This window comes from Ovis aries, chromosome 3 (genome assembly GCF_016772045.2).
Source record: "Ovis aries strain OAR_USU_Benz2616 breed Rambouillet chromosome 3, ARS-UI_Ramb_v3.0, whole genome shotgun sequence".
Classification (NCBI taxonomy): Eukaryota; Metazoa; Chordata; class Mammalia; order Artiodactyla; family Bovidae; genus Ovis; species Ovis aries.
In genome coordinates, this window is record NC_056056.1 from 62,575,619 (window position 1) to 62,593,720 (window position 18,102).

At 38.4% G+C, this 18,102-nt stretch overlaps 1 protein-coding gene across 3 annotated transcripts in view; it reads right to left on the minus strand.

The window, feature by feature from the left end:
* EVA1A (eva-1 homolog A, regulator of programmed cell death) overlaps window positions 1-18,102 on the minus strand; it is an 86,728-nt gene that overhangs the window by 13,645 nt on the left and 54,981 nt on the right. For all 3 annotated transcript variants that reach the window (XM_012170635.4, XM_060412133.1, XM_060412134.1), the window contains one exon: window positions 11,805-11,976. In XM_012170635.4, the coding sequence (XP_012026025.1) occupies window positions 11,805-11,856 (52 nt within the window). In that variant the 5' untranslated portion in view covers window positions 11,857-11,976. The remainder of the gene's footprint in view (window positions 1-11,804; window positions 11,977-18,102) is intronic.

Genomic DNA, 18,102 nt, shown 5'->3' on the forward strand with positions numbered 1-18,102 from the left:
CATACTGAGATATATTCCTTTTGTACTCAACTTGTTTCAGTTCAGTTCAGTTGCTCAGTTGTGTCCGACTCTTTGCGATCCCATGAATCACAGCACGCCAGGCCTCCCTGCCCACCACCAACTCCCGGAGTTCACTCAGACTCACATCCATCCAGTCAGTGATGCCATCCAGCCATCTCATCCTCTGTCATCCCCTTCTCCTCCTGCCCCCAATCCCTCCCAGCATCAGAGTCTTTTCCAATGAGTCAACTCTTCACATGAGGTGGCCAAAGTACTGGAGCTTCAGCTTTAGCATCAGTCCTTCCAAAGAAATCCCAGGGCTGATCTCCTTCAGAATGGACTGGTTGGATCTCCTTGCAGTCCAAGGGACTCTCAAGAGTCTTCTCCAACACCACAGCTCAAAAGCATCAGTTCTTCGGCACTCAGCTTTCTTTACAGTCCAACTCTCACATCCATACATGATCACAGGAAAAACCATAGCCTTGACTAGACGGACCTTAGTCAGCAAAGTAATGTCTCTGCTTTTGAATATGCTATCTAGGTTGGTCATAACTTTTCTTCCAAGGAGTAAGCGTCTTTTAATTTCATGGTTGCAGTCACCATCTGCAGTGATTTTGAAGCCCAAAAAAATAAAGTCTGCCACTGTTTCCACTGTTTCCCCATCTATTTCCCATGAAGTGATGGGACCAGATGCCATGATCTTCATTTGCTGAATGTTGAACTTTAGGCCACTTTTTTCACTCTCCACTTTCACTTTCATCAAGAGGCTTTGGAGTTCCTCTTCACTTGTTCAGGGTTTATCATTAAGGAAAGTTGTATTTTGTAAAATGATTTTTCTGCATCTATTGAGATGATCAAGGAAACAGAAGGAGATGAATTCATCATCTTACAGAGATACCTGCAGTCCCATGTTTATGGCAGCGTTAGTCACAACAACCAAGATATGGAAACAACCTATCAACAGACGAATAGATTTTAAAAATGTGATATATATTACAATATTATTCTGCCATTAAGAAAAGGAGATTCTGCCATTTATAACTTGGATGGACTTCAAAGGCATTATGCCAAATTAAATAAATCAGACAAAGACAAATAATGTATGATATCAGTGACATGTGGAATCTTAAAAGTTGAACTCATAAAAGCAGAGTAGAATGCTGGTTACCAGGGGCTGAGGGTGGGAGAACTGTGAATTTGTTGTTCAAATGTACCCATTAGCAACTAGTAGATAAATTAGTTCTTGGAGACCTAATGTACAGCAGAGTCATTATACACAACAATATTTATTATAGACTTCAAAATTTCTAAGAGACACAATCTTAATTGTTCTCATCACAAAAAAGAAAGAGTAATTATATGACATGAAATAGGTGTTAGCTAATGCTACAAGAGATCATGCAGCAATACAGAAATGCATAACTTTATACACTTATAAACCTTAAATCTATACAATGTCATATGTCAAATTATATCTCAATTAAAGGAATAAAGAAAGGAAGGAACGAACAAAAGGAGGGTAGGAGGAAGGGAAGGGTGGAAGGGAGGGAGGGAGGGAGAAAAAAAGGAAAGAAGAGAGAAGGAGGCTGAAATATTAAAAGAGTTTTGTTCAGTTGCTAAGTCGCTAAGACTCTGCAACCCCATGGACTGCAGTACACCAGGCACCTTTGCCCTCTACTGTCTCCCGGAGTTTGCTCAAATCATGTCCATTGAGTCAGTGATAATCTCTAACCATGTTATCCTCTGCCACCCACTTCTTTTGCCCTCAATCTTTCCCAGCATCCAAGTCTTTTCCAATGAGACAGCTCTTCACATCAGGTGGCCACAGAATTGGAGCTTCAGTTTCAGCATCAGTATTTCCAATGAATATTCAGGGTTAATTTCCTTTAGGATTGAGTGGTTTGATCTCCTTGCAGTCCAAGGGACTCTCAAGAGTCTTCTCCACCACAGTTCAGCACTCAATTTTCTTTATGGTCCAACTCTCATATCCGTACATGACTAGTGGAAGAACCATAGCTTTGACGATACAGACTTTGTCAGCAAAATGATGTCTCTGTTTTTTAATACACTGTCTAGGTTTGTCATAGTTTTCTTCCAAGGAGCAAGTCTTTTTAATTTCATGGCGGCAGCACCATCCACAGTGATTTCAGAGCCCAGGAAGATAAAATTGTCACTGCTTCCACTTTTCTCCTTCTATTTGCCATGAAGTGATGGCAACAGAAAAAAATCTATCAAATCATCATAATCTCACAACCTGAATATAACTACACACTATGAAGTACAGTGAAGTGAATTTTCTCCCTTCTTTCTCCTATATATATTTATTTTACTTGTTATAGTTGGTTTATATACAACTTATTTATTTTTCTCTGGATATACTTTTTGGTTGCTTTTACAATGATTTTTTTTTTAAGAGTAGTTTTACATTCAGAGGAAAATTAAGAGGAAGGTACAGAGATATCCCATACGCCTCCCAACATTACACATGCAATAGCTTCCCCCATTATCAACATGTCCCAGCAGAGTGGTACATTTGTTACATTTGGTACAATTACTACATTTATTACATGAAACTACATAGACACATAATAACCCAAAGGCCAGTGGTTATACCAGGGCTTGCTCTTGGTGGTGTACTTTCTATCAGTTTCAAAAAACGTATAATGACATGTGCTCATTGTACAGAGCATTTTTACAATCCTAAAAATCCTGTGCTCCACCTACTCACTCTTCTCTCCAAGGACATATAGTTTATATAATGTAAATGTCTTTCTGCATTGCTCCATAGTCTTCCAGTCAACCATACCTAATAATGGCTACATAGTATTCTACCCAGTGAATTCACCACACATTACAAAAACAGTTTCCTACCTTTGAATATTTAGGTTGTTGCCAATTTCTTTTTATGTTAAAAATGATGGAAGGAGCATTTTTGTGTGTAACACTACTTTCTTTTTTGCTTGGTTCATTTACAGCTTTTATAACCGATTCTCAGAATAGAAATCTTCATGTCAAAAGGGTATACAATTTTATACCTCTTAAAATACATTGCTAAGGGAATGTTCAAAAATGGTACATTAATTTTTCTTGCCAACAGCTATGTATGAAATTACCACTTTCACCAAACTCTCCAAGAAGATATATTCGAACTGTTGAAAAAAATTCTAAATTTTTTGTTAGTAAACGGTCACTTTATATCACAAAAATTTATTGTGAGTCTACAATGCCTTTGACCTAGAGACATAAAGGTTCTTAGCCCTCACCAGATTTCCATATAAAGGGGAATACTAGAAAATAGAAATTACAATACTTTCTTAAATCCCCAAATTTGTGACTATCAATTGAGCAATGGTGGTCTATACTCCCTCATTGCTGAGATCATCTCCCTCAGGCTAATCTCATAGGAACAGTGATTTAAATTCTGCTTAAATATTACATGGCCTGTACAGCTATACTGGCAGTTAAACATCCAAAGAATATTGGTTAAATAGAAAGATAATTCCCCAAAATTTATTCATTGAAAAAATTACCATAAGCAAAGTTAAATGACAAATGCTAAATGGAGAAATATTTGAAATATGTAACAGAGATGAAGAGCTAATATATAAAGAGTACCTAGAAAAAGCACTAAGAAGAAGACAATCAATAAAGGAAATGAACAAAAAATATTAATAGCTCACAGAAAAGTAAATACAAACGGTTCTTTAAAACATGTGAATAGATGCTCACTGACAGCAGGGGTTGGTACACTGTGGTTCACAAGCCAAATGTGGCTAGCTAGCTGTTTTGTTATTTGCACATAGCTATGCCCTGCTGGGAGGGATTGGGGGCAGGAGGAGAAGGGGACGACAGAGGATGGCATCACTGACTCGATGGACATGAGTCTGAGTGAACTCTGGGAGCTGGTGATGGACAGGGAGGCCTGGCGTGCTGCAATTCAGGGGGTCGCAAAGAGTCGGACACGACTGAGTGACTGAACTGAACTGAACTGATGCCCATTCATTTACGTTTTGTCTGTGTCTGCCTGCGTGCTACAACAGACTTGAGAGTTACAATAGAGACTGCATATGGCCTACAAACCTAAAAATATTTACTACCTGGTTTTTTAAAGAAAAGTTTACTGACCTGTGACCTGGACAAAAAAAAAATTAATGACATTTAGATATTATTTTTAATCTATCAGACTGTCAAAAATCCAACGGCTTGAAAATACTATCACAGGGTCTTCTCACACATCTTATGAATGGTAAATTTGTAAAACTTTTAAAATGGCAATTTGGTAATACTTATCTTAAGCAGTAATTTATTTATACTTGGTCAAGCAATTCTACTTTTGAGAATTTATTCTACAAATGGCACTTGAACATGTGTGTATGCCATGGTAATTTATTGCACGTTTGTTTTCCTATTCAAAAAGATTCGAATCATTCCCACTGGAGGACTGGTTAAACTGATTCATCTATATAATGAAACAGTATGTAGTTGTCCAAAAGAATGAGGAAGCCCTCTATATACTGATATTAAATACTTTTATAATATATGTTCAGTGAAAAAAAGTTAAGTACAATACAGCACACAGGATATGTTACCTGTCTATAAAAGTGGGGAGGATGAGATTGTTGAGCTCAGAGTTTCTTACATCTGCACAATGAGCACTGGAAAGGTACAGAGAAGACTGGTAATACATCAAACTTTGGGACTGGAAGGAGGGGGCAGCTCTGGAGTAAAACTCCTTACTATATGTCTTTTTATATTATTTGATCATTGAACAATATTCATTCACTAACTTGTTGAATACTTAATAGGTACCAGGCCCTATTCTTGTGCTAAGGATATGGCAGTCAATAAAAGAAACACAAATCTCTGTGCTCCTGGGAGCTTTTACATTCTAGTAAGCTAGTAAGGAGATAGATAATAAACAAGATAAATAAAATAGGTGGTATGTTAGATGGTGATAAGGAGAAAACAGAAAAAATAGGAAAGAAGTTATGATGTATTGAATGTATGCTGGAGGCAAGGAAGTTAACACAGTGACCAGAATCTCACTAAGAAGGTGATTTTTAAGGAAAAAAATCTAAAAATGGAAGAGTGAGGCTGGAGAATGTATTATCAATTAAAAACACTGAATTAAGAAAGAGCAACCATTCAGTTTAATTTTTCAAACAATGCTCTTAGAAGTTATTAATTATTAATAAGGTTATTATTGATGAGATTATATCCTTATTTTAATTTACTATATTATGATCTCAAGGGGGTGCTTTCAAGTAGTTAAAACAAGAAGTGTTTACTGCTCCAATTCAAGTGCTGAGATAGAGGAAACTAAATGTGTAGGGAGAACACATTGATGATCCTTAGGTGGATGGGCACCTAGGTCAGAATGGGCCGTGAGGGGAGAAGATGGCTGAGTGAGTTCTAAAGACCAGGAAGGAGTTAGCCAATCCAAGACTGAGTGAAAGAATTCTTGGAAAAGGAAATGACTGTGCAAAAGCAAAGAGGTGAGCAAAGGCCAGGCAGATGGTTCAGAATAACCCAAGTGAGGTCTTGGTCAGGGAGGACTGTAACTAAATAAGAGTATGGAGATGTCAAGGTAAGCATTAAAAGCCCTGGTAAGCCATATGAAAAACTGCAGATTGGAGTACCTCAAACTACCCCTAAGTCCCTTCTCCCTTGCTTGTCTCTCTTCTAGCATGTTTTCCAAATCCCAGCATGACTGACATCTTGGAATGGTGAACTCTTTGTCATTGGGGTTGTCTTATGCATTGCAGTATGTTCCTCTACCCACTAGATGCCAGTAACCGTCCCCCTTACCTGTTATTACAACCAAAAATATCTCCAGACATTGTCAGAAATCCCCTTATAGGGCAAAATCACCCCTGATTATGAACCACTGGTCTGGAAGTTGAAAAAGCTAGAATTCTCACTTTTCCAGCCTCCCTTGCAGCTAGAAATCACTACATGACACAGGTCTAGCCAATGAAACATGAGAGGTGGTCTACTGGAACTTCCTTTTTCAGCCTTTCAATCCTTAGTTGAAAGGCAAAAGCAACAGCAGCAATTTTGCAGCCATGAGGTGATAAGCGTAAAAGAAAAACCACCAGAGTCAGAGAAGCTGGCCCCTACATTTGTGAGCTAATGCTAGCAATCACCTACCTCCAGACTTTTCCCATAGGAGTGGGTTTGATAACTCCTATGCATTTACGCCACCAAATTGAAGGTTTCTATTATTTGCAGCTGAAAACAATCCTAACTGTTAAAGCAAACAAAAGTGTTTGGATTATCTCCTAGATTCTAAAAAGTAAAAAGAATTTCATCATCATATCTACATTTTAGAAAGACTATTTCACTACAAAACATAGGCAATAGAGTTTGGTAGACCATGGAAAATACCATTATGGCAAATCAGGCAAAAACATGAATGAGCTTAAGTCAACTCAGTGATAGTGGGAATAAAGTTGAAAGGATGCATTTCAGGGACATTGAAAGGTGAAATGGATCTTATAAATGAAATTGTAAATAATTGGATATGGGCAGGAAGAAGATACATCAAAGGCTAAAACTCATACTTCTGGTGTAGGTGATGTCCTAGATGGAACACAAAATATAAGGAACATATTTAACTTGTAAATGATCTACTGACAAGAGATTAATTTCCAAAATATACAAACAGCTCATAAAGCGTAAGATCTAGATAAACATTTTTCCAAAGAAGACCTACAGATGGCCAACAAATACATGAAAAGTGCTCCATGCTACTAATTATTAGAGAAAGGCAAATTAAAACTCTAATCAAAACCAGTCAGAATGGCCATCATTAAAAAGCCTGCAAATAATTATGCTGGAGAGGGTGTGGAGAAAAAGAAACTTTGATGAGAATGTTATCTGGTGCAGCCACTATGGGAACAGTATAGAGGTTCTTTAAAAACTAAAAATAGAGTTACCATATGATCCTGCAATCCCACTCTTGGGTATATATCTGAAGAAAACTCTAATTTGAAAAGACACATGCACCCCAATGTTCACAGCAGAACTATTTACAATAGCCAAGACATGAAAGCAACCTAAATGTCCATCATCAGGTGAATGGATAAAAATATGGTGTGTATACACACACACACCACAATGGACTGTTACTTAACTGTAAAAAAAAAAAATAAAATGAAATGATGCCATTTACAGCAACATAGATGGATGTAAAGATTATCACACTAAGTGATGCAAATTAGAGAAAGATAAATATTTTATTATACACTTATATGTGGAATCTAAAAAGTGATACAAATGAACTTAATTACAAAACAGAAATAGACTCACAGACACAGAAAACAAACTTAGAGGGACCTCCCTGGTGTTCCAGTGGCTAAGACTTCACCCAATGCAGGGGGCCCAGGTTTGATCCCTGGTCAGGGGATTAGATTCCATGTGCTACAACTAAAGATCTCACATGGCACAATAAAAATTGAAGAGCCCACATGCCACAACTAAGGCCTGGCACAACCAAATAAATAAATAAAAATAGATATTTTAAAAAACAAACGCGGTTACCAAAAGGGAGAGGCAAGAGAAGGATAAAATAGAAGTTTGGAATTAACATATACGTACTAATACTACTATATATAAAATAGGTAAACAATGAGGTCCCACTATATAGCACAGGAAACTATACTCAATATCTGGTGATAATCTATAATGGAAAAGGATCTGAAGAAGATTATATATATACATATTATATACATATATTTAAAGAGGATAATATTCCATTCCAGGCCAAGTTGAATTTGAAATGCTTATGGCACATCTAAGTGGTAATGTACATGACATTTAGATACTTAGCTAGAGAAGTCAGAAAAAGAGTAAAGCAGTGGCATATATATATGTCAAAATTTTAAATTCCAATAAAATAACATTACTTACTGCAAAAGTAATATCAATGAAGTATAGAATACTTAATAATACAGCTAAGCAAAAGAGAATTAAAAATACACAGATATATTCATACAATCCCAGCATTCAGATATAGTTTGTAGTAAAAAAAAATACATATGTATACAATTCATATACATATGAATATATGCACTTAACAGGATTATACTGCATATGCTGTGTGTGACAGGCTTTATTTACTTAATAGCACATCATAAACATCTTTCTATTTAAATTAATATTCACTTACTTTTGTGATTTTTTTTTTTTACTATTATAAATAGTTCTGAGACAAACTGTCCTCACAATAAAATTTTGGCCCATAACCTTAACTATTTCACTAGGATAAATTCCTACTTGTGGAATTGCTGGCTAAATGTTGTTTTAAGGCTTTTGACAGGTGTTCCCAAAGAGGCTTATAACCTCATCAGCATATGTGCAAATACTCATCTCCCTACACTTTCTCTAAAACTGAATTTATAATCACTCAAATATTTGACAATTTTATAAAATAAAAATGTTAACCTGTTGTTTTCATTTTGCATTTAATTTCAAAAACCTGAGCTGCTTATGTTTATCAGCAATTTGTATTTTTTCTTTGGCAAACTGCTGATTCTTATCCTTTGCCCCTTTTCTTTTAAAACATTTATTCATTTGTAAGAGCTCTTTACATATTAACTTTAACCTTTCTTCATTAATGCTACATTTTATTCTTAGTTGCATTTGCCAACTAAGGGTACTTTTTGATAAACAGATATTTTAAATCACTGGAATGATCAAGGTTTGAAATGGTGAAGAATGGGGAAGAATGTGAAGAATGGGAACAAGATGTATCCAAAAGCAAACAGAAGAAATGATGCAATATTAGGCTCAGCAAAGGCTGGATTCCATGAATTTCTAATTGTTTCAATCTTCAAAGTTTCAACAGTGTTTGGTTTCTTGAGTGCAGAGAAAGAAAGGGGAGAAAGAAGGATTCACTAAACAGTTGGAATTTTGCCTGTTGGCTTAGTCAGAAATGAGACACAGGAATAAGGGAATTATGTGTATTAGCAAGGGTGTTGCTGAAATGACGGATCACATGAATGAGGCAATTGATAAGCTGGGAGAAACTAGGAGAGGTTAGGGGATATTATACTCACCTTTGAGAAATGAAATGTTTCCTGCCATAACGCACTAAATTCTTTAACTCGGAGTATCTGGTTTTCTTTAATTAACAATCATCTTCTGATGTTAAGACTATCTGCCCCTTGTTGCAAAACTTCTATATAACTTGGCTCCTCCCTCACCTCCTCGGAGCAGTTCTCTCAGGGTCACTTGAAATGCTGTCTTCCAGGCCTGAAATCCCGCAAATTTCCACTGAATAAAATATTACTCTCAATTTTTATTAATAGGTTGTGAATATTTTTAAAGGCAACACTTTAATATTTTAAATGTTTTAATTCATTTCCTTTATAGTCAGGCAGTGTTCTAGATCACACTTGGAATGAATTTTTAGCCACCAAATCTACTTACTAGTTCTAATGCATTTTATTTTAGCTACTCTACTTTCCATTTCCTTGCATTCTCTTTTTATCTCAGCCCATACTCGAAAGAAAAATTATTTTCCTGTATCCTAAGCAATATTTAATTCCAGAATATGGAGTGGGAAGGAAAAACTTTGAAGGAGGAAGAAAAACAGGGCCACATACCCTTTCGCCTTAAGATCATAAGACACCTGGTAAACCAGGGCATTCAATGAGTTACCACATTCAATGATCACAACTCAGGGTTATGCTGGCCAAAATGGAAATCTGCCAGGTACTTCCTGTGCTGAGAACAGTTGCAAAGTCCAATAGCCTGTTTATTCTCACCAGAGATATTTTCTTACAACAGCTTATTTGCAAGTGTCATCTGAGACCTTGGATACTTCAGACCCTCCCTGCCATACCCCACTTCATTTTGGGGTGTCTTCACTATAGAGTTGAAGAGACCATCATTCAATTGCCTGTGAAAACACGATACCATAGTTTCAAACCTCTCTTTTCCAGCTCCAGTGTCCTTTCTCTCCAGAATAGCCTAGAAGAAAGAGCAGAACTGAGATTCCTTTGATGTGTGGGTACCCAGGTAAGGAGGCTCCTGGCACTAGAACTTCCTTTTGATACTGAGCAGGGTCCTGTGGGTCTCCTGGGCACAAAGCCTTTCTATGTCTCCCATTTCTCTGATTACAGAATATAGCCTTCATTCAGCCTCCATGACCTTTGCTGAGTTCCAAGGGTATATTCTAGCAGTTGTTAGTTGGAGAAGGGAGAGAATGCAACACTGGGAAGAAACAGTCAAGAGAAGCAAGTTATTCAGCCTTGGGGCACAGTCCTGGTTCCCCATCCACAGATACACACAATATCTTTGAGCTGGTTTTCAGATACTGAAACTGCCCTCCAAGCGGGAGAAATTAACAGTTAATGATGGCATGCTGACCACAAGTATGGAGACCCAGACTAATTGGAACCTGAATGTTTGTGATGCTGCATTCTACTTACCATCAACCTATCGGAAGAATACCCATGAGCTGATCATGCCCTCTTTGAACAATTATTATAAACTTTCTATCTTCTCCAAGTGGGGACTTCTCCAAGTTTTTTTTTTGAGGCAGGAGTCCACTGTGTCCCCCTTTGCCTGGCAAAGTAATAAAGCTATCCATTTCTACTTCACCTAAAACTGTCTCTGAGATTCGATTTGGCACAAGTTTATAGAGAAGCTGAGCTTTTGGCATCACTTTGGGAGGTGAGGAGCTGACTGATGACCTGAGCCTTTGCTGATCTGAGAAGGAAAAACCCTGGCCTCAGTACATGTGAAGATGACATGCTGCATCTTGCCAACCACTAAGGAGCCAGCCAAGCTCCTGAGAAGTCTTCCATTCTAAAATCAGATTGCATACCATCCAAGATGCTCTCTCAGCAAGAAGCCATGAACTTCCTTTATCCTCAATCCTGGCTCAGATTTGACATTGTAAATAGAAGAGTCAGGTTTTGTATCTGAACTCTGAGGTCATCACATGTCAACCCTGACTAGAGAACTAGAAAGTAAAACCAGGCTCTCAAAGGAAATCTATTCAGAACCTCAGTCCCTTCCTTTTTATACAATAGAATAGAGACATTAAGATAAAGAAAGGTCAACTACCAAAGCTCAAAAACTCATTCCAGCAGCAGAAAATGAATTTGGTCATTCAAACCATTGAGCATTTTCATGTATTTTTAAAAATTTTCAGCTTTTGAGGTATATTTTCATGTATTTTCAGATGACTCTTTTTATATGTACAGCACCCGTTCTCAAGAAATGATCTTGAGAAATCAGCCAGCTTCCTAAAAGAGAACAACCTGGAATCAAGGAAGAGGCAAATATTAGACTCTCCCAGACTCATACTTTTTATTTCCATGACTCCCAGAGAGTTATCAAACTTCTCCACATAGCCCCCCAAACACAGACCACACACACACACACACACACACACACACACACACACACACACACACACCCTAAGCAGGGTTGAGAACCACTGCTTAGAAAAAAATCAGGCTGAGGATACTCCATTCTGGCCTTTCATATTGGAGTTAAATGCTTAATGACAGAAGCCAACAGCAGCCCCAGGCTACTTCATTCACTCACTTCAGCCCAAAAGGAAACCAAGCATTATATAAAGCTCTTATAACTCCTCCCATTTGCCAAATTAGAGAAAACTTAACTGTCAAACCAGAAGATTTTCCATTCAAAACTCAGTAACACAGAGCCCCTCTGTTAAGTCTGCATACCATTTTTCTCCTGAGTAAAGGGCCAGAGATGGCCACTCAGGAAATGACTCTGCCCAGCCCAAGGCCTCAGACCTGGCCCAGCTGAGACTAGACAACTACCTGCGACAAAGGAATAGGCCGCTAGGATATTGCTGAGCAAAGCCATGTCCATGCGCTCGGGGATCACCAGTTCCGTGTTGTGGCAGAAGGGCAGCCTCGATGTGACATCCAGAGAAGGCCTCCTGGAGATGCTTTAGCTGGATCAAGGTGGCCACCCTCCCTCTCTTCTCTTCTGTTTGGGAATACAAAGTGAGTGATGAGAACACGTTCTGATTTCCTGAAGCTGTGTTCCAGGTAGCCTGGGCTCAAGAACAAAGGTCAGTCCAATTTCCCAGCCAGGGAGCTGCAAAGACCTGAGGTCTTATTTCCCTTTGCTATAACAGCTTCTTGGCTTTCAAAGAAGCAGTAACTCTTTAAGTCATTTTTTCCTGGCCTTTCTCCTTTCTCTTCCCTGCATGCATGCATGCTAAATCGCTTCAGTCATGTCTGACCCTTTGCGACCCTATGGACTATAGCCTACCAGGCTCTTCTATTCATGGGATCCTCCAGGCAAGAGTACTGGAGTGGATTGCCATGCCCTCCTCCAGGGGATCTTCCTGACCCAGGGATCAAACCCATGTTTCCTGCATTGGCAGGTGGGTTCTTTTCTGCTAGCACACCAGAGAAGCCCTTCTCTTCCCCATCTCTTTCCAATTTCCCATTTTAACATTTCTCCCTCATCTTTCTGTGATGTTTCATTTCATTCTCGCTGGTTTGTCTATGAGGTGCAGTCCATCGTCATTTTAGTCACTGCATTTTAACCCCAAGCCACAGCCTGCTCTTCACTTGGCTCTGCTTTCCCCTGTACTGTTGGCACTCAGGTCCTTTGATCAGTTTGCCTCATCCCACATATCACCAGATGTGGATTCTTGGAAATGGGTCAGAGCTGGCTATTTTAGAACTGCTAAAGTGCTTCCAGTTCTAAAATGCCCCCAAGAAGTTGGGAGCTCAAGCATGCTCCCTGCACCTGGCTCCATGACTCCACTGTGACAGTAGTGGGCCAACCAAACACACATGCAGTGTTATGAACACCCATCAAAGGAACTGTATCTCTGGGGTTCCAAACAGGAACTTGGGATCTCAGTATCAGTGGCTTAGCCTCTGGCTGGGGGAACACATTCTTTCCCCAGCTGCTACCGTTGCTCAGGCCCAACGTTATCATTACCCAGTTGATTCAATGAAGCCCTGGCAGACAGCTGAAGATTTCAAGTGGCAAAGATTTTAATGATTCCTATTCAATGCCATTCTCCAACTGAAAACAGGAAACTGAGTCACAGGGTATGGAGGGATGTCAGGTTGGGGAAAGTAGTGAGGTGAAGTGAAAGTCACTCAGTCGTGTCTGACTCTTTGCGACCCCATAGACTACACAGTCCATGGAATTCTCCAGGCCAGAATACTGGAGTGGGTAACCTTTCCCTTCTTCAGGGGATCTTCCCAACCCAGGGATTGAACCCAGGTCTCCTGCATTGCAGGCAGATTCTTTACCAGTTGAGCTACAAGGGAAGCCCTGAGGAAAGTAAGAGAAGCAGAAAGCTCCAGTACTTGCAGAAGAAACAGGTTCATAGACGTTGGTAACATGGATCACATTTAGAGGGCTTGGAGAACCACAGTTCCATAGGTGGGTGGAATGGGTCACAACAGATAAGGCAACTCTCACTTTGATGAATTCCAATGGGCTTATGGAAGACTAAAGCAAGGAAAGACAGACCAACCCACAGATAGAAACCAACATAAGGTCCTTGGAGCAGCCAGAGGCCTAGAGAGAAGCAGGATGATGAGTGGGAGCTAGGGGACTCTGAGAGGGGGCTAGATGCTGCTTAGGGACCCCTGTATCTCTGAGCCCCCAATGCCTTTTGAGTTCCTAAATGGTGACAACTAGATGATATAGGTGAAGACTTGGAACCACCATACTGAGTTCAGAGACTGAACTCTGAACTGAAGGTCTGAGGACTTCAGGACCTAGGAAGAAAGTGAAGTCAATGAAAAATGGAATATGCAGTGGGACAAAGCTGTTTCAGGTCCATTCCCTCATTTCTATCCCCATCAAGATTTACTACAGTGCAAATCTCATTTTATTTCTGTGAGTTTTCTAATAGTCTCCTAACTGGTGCTTCTGCCAATAACTCTTCCTATTCAACCTAGCACCCACTCTCACCAACAAGATTATCTTTATATATAAAGTACAAATTTGATCATTTCACTCCACAGTCCAACCCTTCAACTAATCCTCATTAAACTTAACAATATATATCTACTTTCACAATATATGACCTCTATTTTAGCTCCTAATTCATCTCCTAATCAAGTCTACACTCTTACACATATACATAGAGATAGAAATATGCCTAATACTTCAAAAATACCAAATTACTTTCAGTTCCCCAAATATACTAGGCTCTTTTATCTTTTCATGCTTTTTTGTTATACCCTTCCTTTTGCCTAAATGCCCCTCCTCATTTTATCTGTCTGGCTAATGTTTCCTTTAAGAAATAATTCAAAAGTTCTAGTATAGTCTCAAAATCTCAAAGACTTCCCGTTTTAAGAAATAGAAAAATCCATACTAAAATTCATATGGAATATCAAGCAATCCAAATAACCAAAGCAGTCTTAAACAAACAAAAAAAGCTGGAAGCCTCACCCTTCCTGATTTCAAAACATATTACAAAGCTACAGTAACCCAAACAATACAGTACTTGCCTGAAGACAGACATATAGATAAATGGAATAAAATAGAGAGCCAAGAACTAAAACCTTATATATATGGTTCGATTATTTTCAACAAAGGAGCCAAGACCATACAACTTGGATAGAATAGTCTTGTTGAGGAAACTGGATATCTACCTGTGAAAGAATGAAGTTGAACCCTTACCTTACACCATACTAAAAGACTTTAACTAAAAATGGATAAAAGACCTAAATGGAAGAGCTAAAATTATAAAGCTCCTAGAAGAAAACATAGAGGAAAATTTCCATGACACAGGATTTGGCAGTGATTTCTTGAAATTTATATCAAAAGCACAGGCAACAAAATAACAGTAGATAAGCTGGACTACATCAAAACCTAAAACTTCTGTACATCAAAGGATACATTCAACAGAGTGAAAGACAGTCCATGGAATGGGAGAAAATATTTGCAAATCATATATCTGATGAGGGGTTAATATCTAGATTATATACAGAACTCCTACAACTCAATTACAACAACAAAAACCAATCTGATTTAAAAATGGGCTTAGAGCTTGAATACCCCTTTTTATTCATGACCAATAAGCACATGAAAAGATGCTCAATATTACTAAGGAAATGCAAATCAAAACACAGTGGATACCTCCCCACATCCATGAGGATGTGAAAGTGAAGTCACTCAGTCGTGTCCGACTCTTTTGTGACCCTGTGGACTATAGCCCACCAGGCTCCTCCATCCATGGGATTCTCCATTCAGTTCAGTTCAGTCGCTCAGTCGTGTCCGACTCTTTGTGATCCCATGAATCGCAGCAGCCAGGCCTCCCTGTCCATCACCATCTCCCGGAGTTCACTCAGACTCATGTCCACCGAGTCCGTGATAGCCATCCTAATGGAGAATCCTGTGGCTGGATAGCATCACGGGATTCTCCATTAGGACGGCTATTATTAAAAAAAAAAAACAAAACAAAAAAACAGAAAGGATCAAGTATTTGAGGCAATTTGAGAGGAACACTTGTACTCTTGGTGGGAAGGTAAAGTTGTAGAGGCACTATGGAAAATAGTATGGCAGTTTCTAAAAAAAAAAAATTAATAATATGATACAGCAATTCATCTCTGGGCCTACAACCAAAAGAACTGAAAACAGGGACTCAGATATTTGTTTATGAATTATGAAGCACCAGTACAGCAGCCTAAAGATAAACCCTTAGGGCAGAAAGTGAAGAGGAGCTGAAGAGCCTCTTGATGAAAGTGAAGGAGGAGAGTGAAAAAGTTGGCTTAAAGCTCAACATTCAGAGAACGAAGATCATGGCATCCAGTCCCATCACTTCATGGGAAATAGATGGGGAAACAGTGGAAACAGTGTCAGACTTTATTTTTGGGGGGCTCCAAAATCACTGCAGATGGTGACTGCAGCCATGAAATTAAGACACTCTTTGGAAGAAAAGTTATGACCAACCTAGACAGCATATTCAAAAGCAGAGACATTACTTTGCCAACAAAGTTCCATCTAGTCAAGGCTATGGTTTTTCCAGTGGTCATGTATGGATGTGAGAGTTGGACTGTGAAGAAAGCTGAGCGCCGAAGAATTGATGCTTTTGAACTGTGGTGTTGGAGAAGATTCTTGAGAGTCCCTTGGACTGCAAGGAGAGCCAACCAGTCCATTCTGAAGGAGATCAGCCCTGGGATTTCTTTGGAAGGAATGACGCTAAAGCTGAAACTCCAGTCCTTTGGCCACCTCATGCGAAGAGTTGACTCATTGGAAAAGACTCTGATGCTGGGAGGGATTGGGGGCAGGAGGAGAAGGGGACGACAGAGGATGAGATGGCTGGATGGCATCACGGACTCAATGGACGTGAATCTGAGTGAACTCCGGGAGTTGGTGATGGACAGTGAGGCCTGGCGTGCTGCAATTCATGAGGTGGCAAAGAGTCGGACACGACTGAGCGACTGAACTGAACTGAAAGATAAATCAATCAAAATGTCTATCCTCAGACAAATGGGTAAGCAAAATGTGGTATATGCATACAAAGGAATATCACTCACTCACAGTCTTTAAAAGGAATGAAATTCTGACACATGCAACAACATGGATGAATCTTGAGGACATGGTGTTAAATGAAATAATCCAGTCACAAAAGAACAAATATGGTATGATTCCACTTATATGAACTATCTAGAGTAGTCGAATTCATGGAGACAGAAGGAAGAATGGTGACGGTTAGGGGTGGGAGAAGGCAGGAATGGGAAATTAGTGTTTAATGGGTACAGAGTACAAACATTCAATTTTGCAAGACGAAAAGTGTTCTGGACATGGATAGTGATCATGGTTGCACAACAAAGTAAATGTACTTGATGCCAATGAGTTGTGCATTTAAAAATGACTGACATACAAGTTTTCATGATTTTTAAAATAATAAGAATATAAGCTATTGATGAGGTATACGATACATTTTAAAGGTTAAATTTTAAAGATTCTTTAGGGAATTCTGTAATCAAATATTGATTTTCAGTTAACAGGAATGGTAATAGAAATATAGTGATATTAAAATTGAAGTAAAAATACTACATGATATAACTTATATGTGGAATCTAAAAAAATACAACAAACTAGTGAGTATAATAAAAAAGAAGCAGGCTCACAGATATAGAGAACTAGTGTTTACCAGTGAGGAGAGGGAAGGGGGGAGGAGCAATATAGAGTAGGGGATTCAGAAGTACAAAGTATTATGTATAAAATAAGCTGCAAAGATACACTATACAACATAGAGAATATAGCCAATATTTTATAATTACTAAAAATGCAGTATAATGTTTAAAAATTGTGAATCACTATATTGTACACTTGTAATTTATAGAATATTATACATAAACTACACTTTGATGTAAAAAGTTGAAATCAATACAATTCCAATCTGGCTTAACTTTATGTAAAAGCTTTTATTATCTCACTTATAAAAAATTTAATGTAAATAACTGTATTCTATCACATTTATAGATTAAGAGGAAAAATATATGTCACTGATTGTAAAAATGTGTTTGTGTAAAAATTAATAAAAATTCATGATTCTTTTTAAAAAAGAATAGTCTAATGAAGCAAAGCTTCAAATGCTCCAGACTCTTTTCTTCTCTATCAAAGTATCCAAATATGTTTCTAACATTGCACTTATGCTATTGTAATTGGAATTATTGGTTTACTGAAGAGGCATCTTACAAATCCTTATTATCCTGGTACCTAGCATGGTACCTGATGAAAGGTTCTCAATAAAATTCTAGCCGGTTGAAAAACAAAAAGAGCAATTAGGTATGAGCTTTGTATGCATAAGGGCTTCCCAGTGGCTCAAACAGTAAACAATCTACCTGCAATGCAGAAGACAGGTTTGATACTGGGTCAGGAAGATCCCCTGGAGAAGGGAATGGTTAGCCATTCCAGTATTCTTGCCTGGAAAATTCCATGGACAGAAGAGTATGGCAGGCTACACTCCATGGGGTCGCAAAGAGTTGGAAACAACTGAGTGACTAACGACATTCTGCATGCATGAGTAAGTCTCAGAGAGTATTTCTGAGTAGATTTTATTTATTTATTTGTTTTGGTGTATCACTAAAACTTTTATTTTATTTTTATTTTTTAATATAA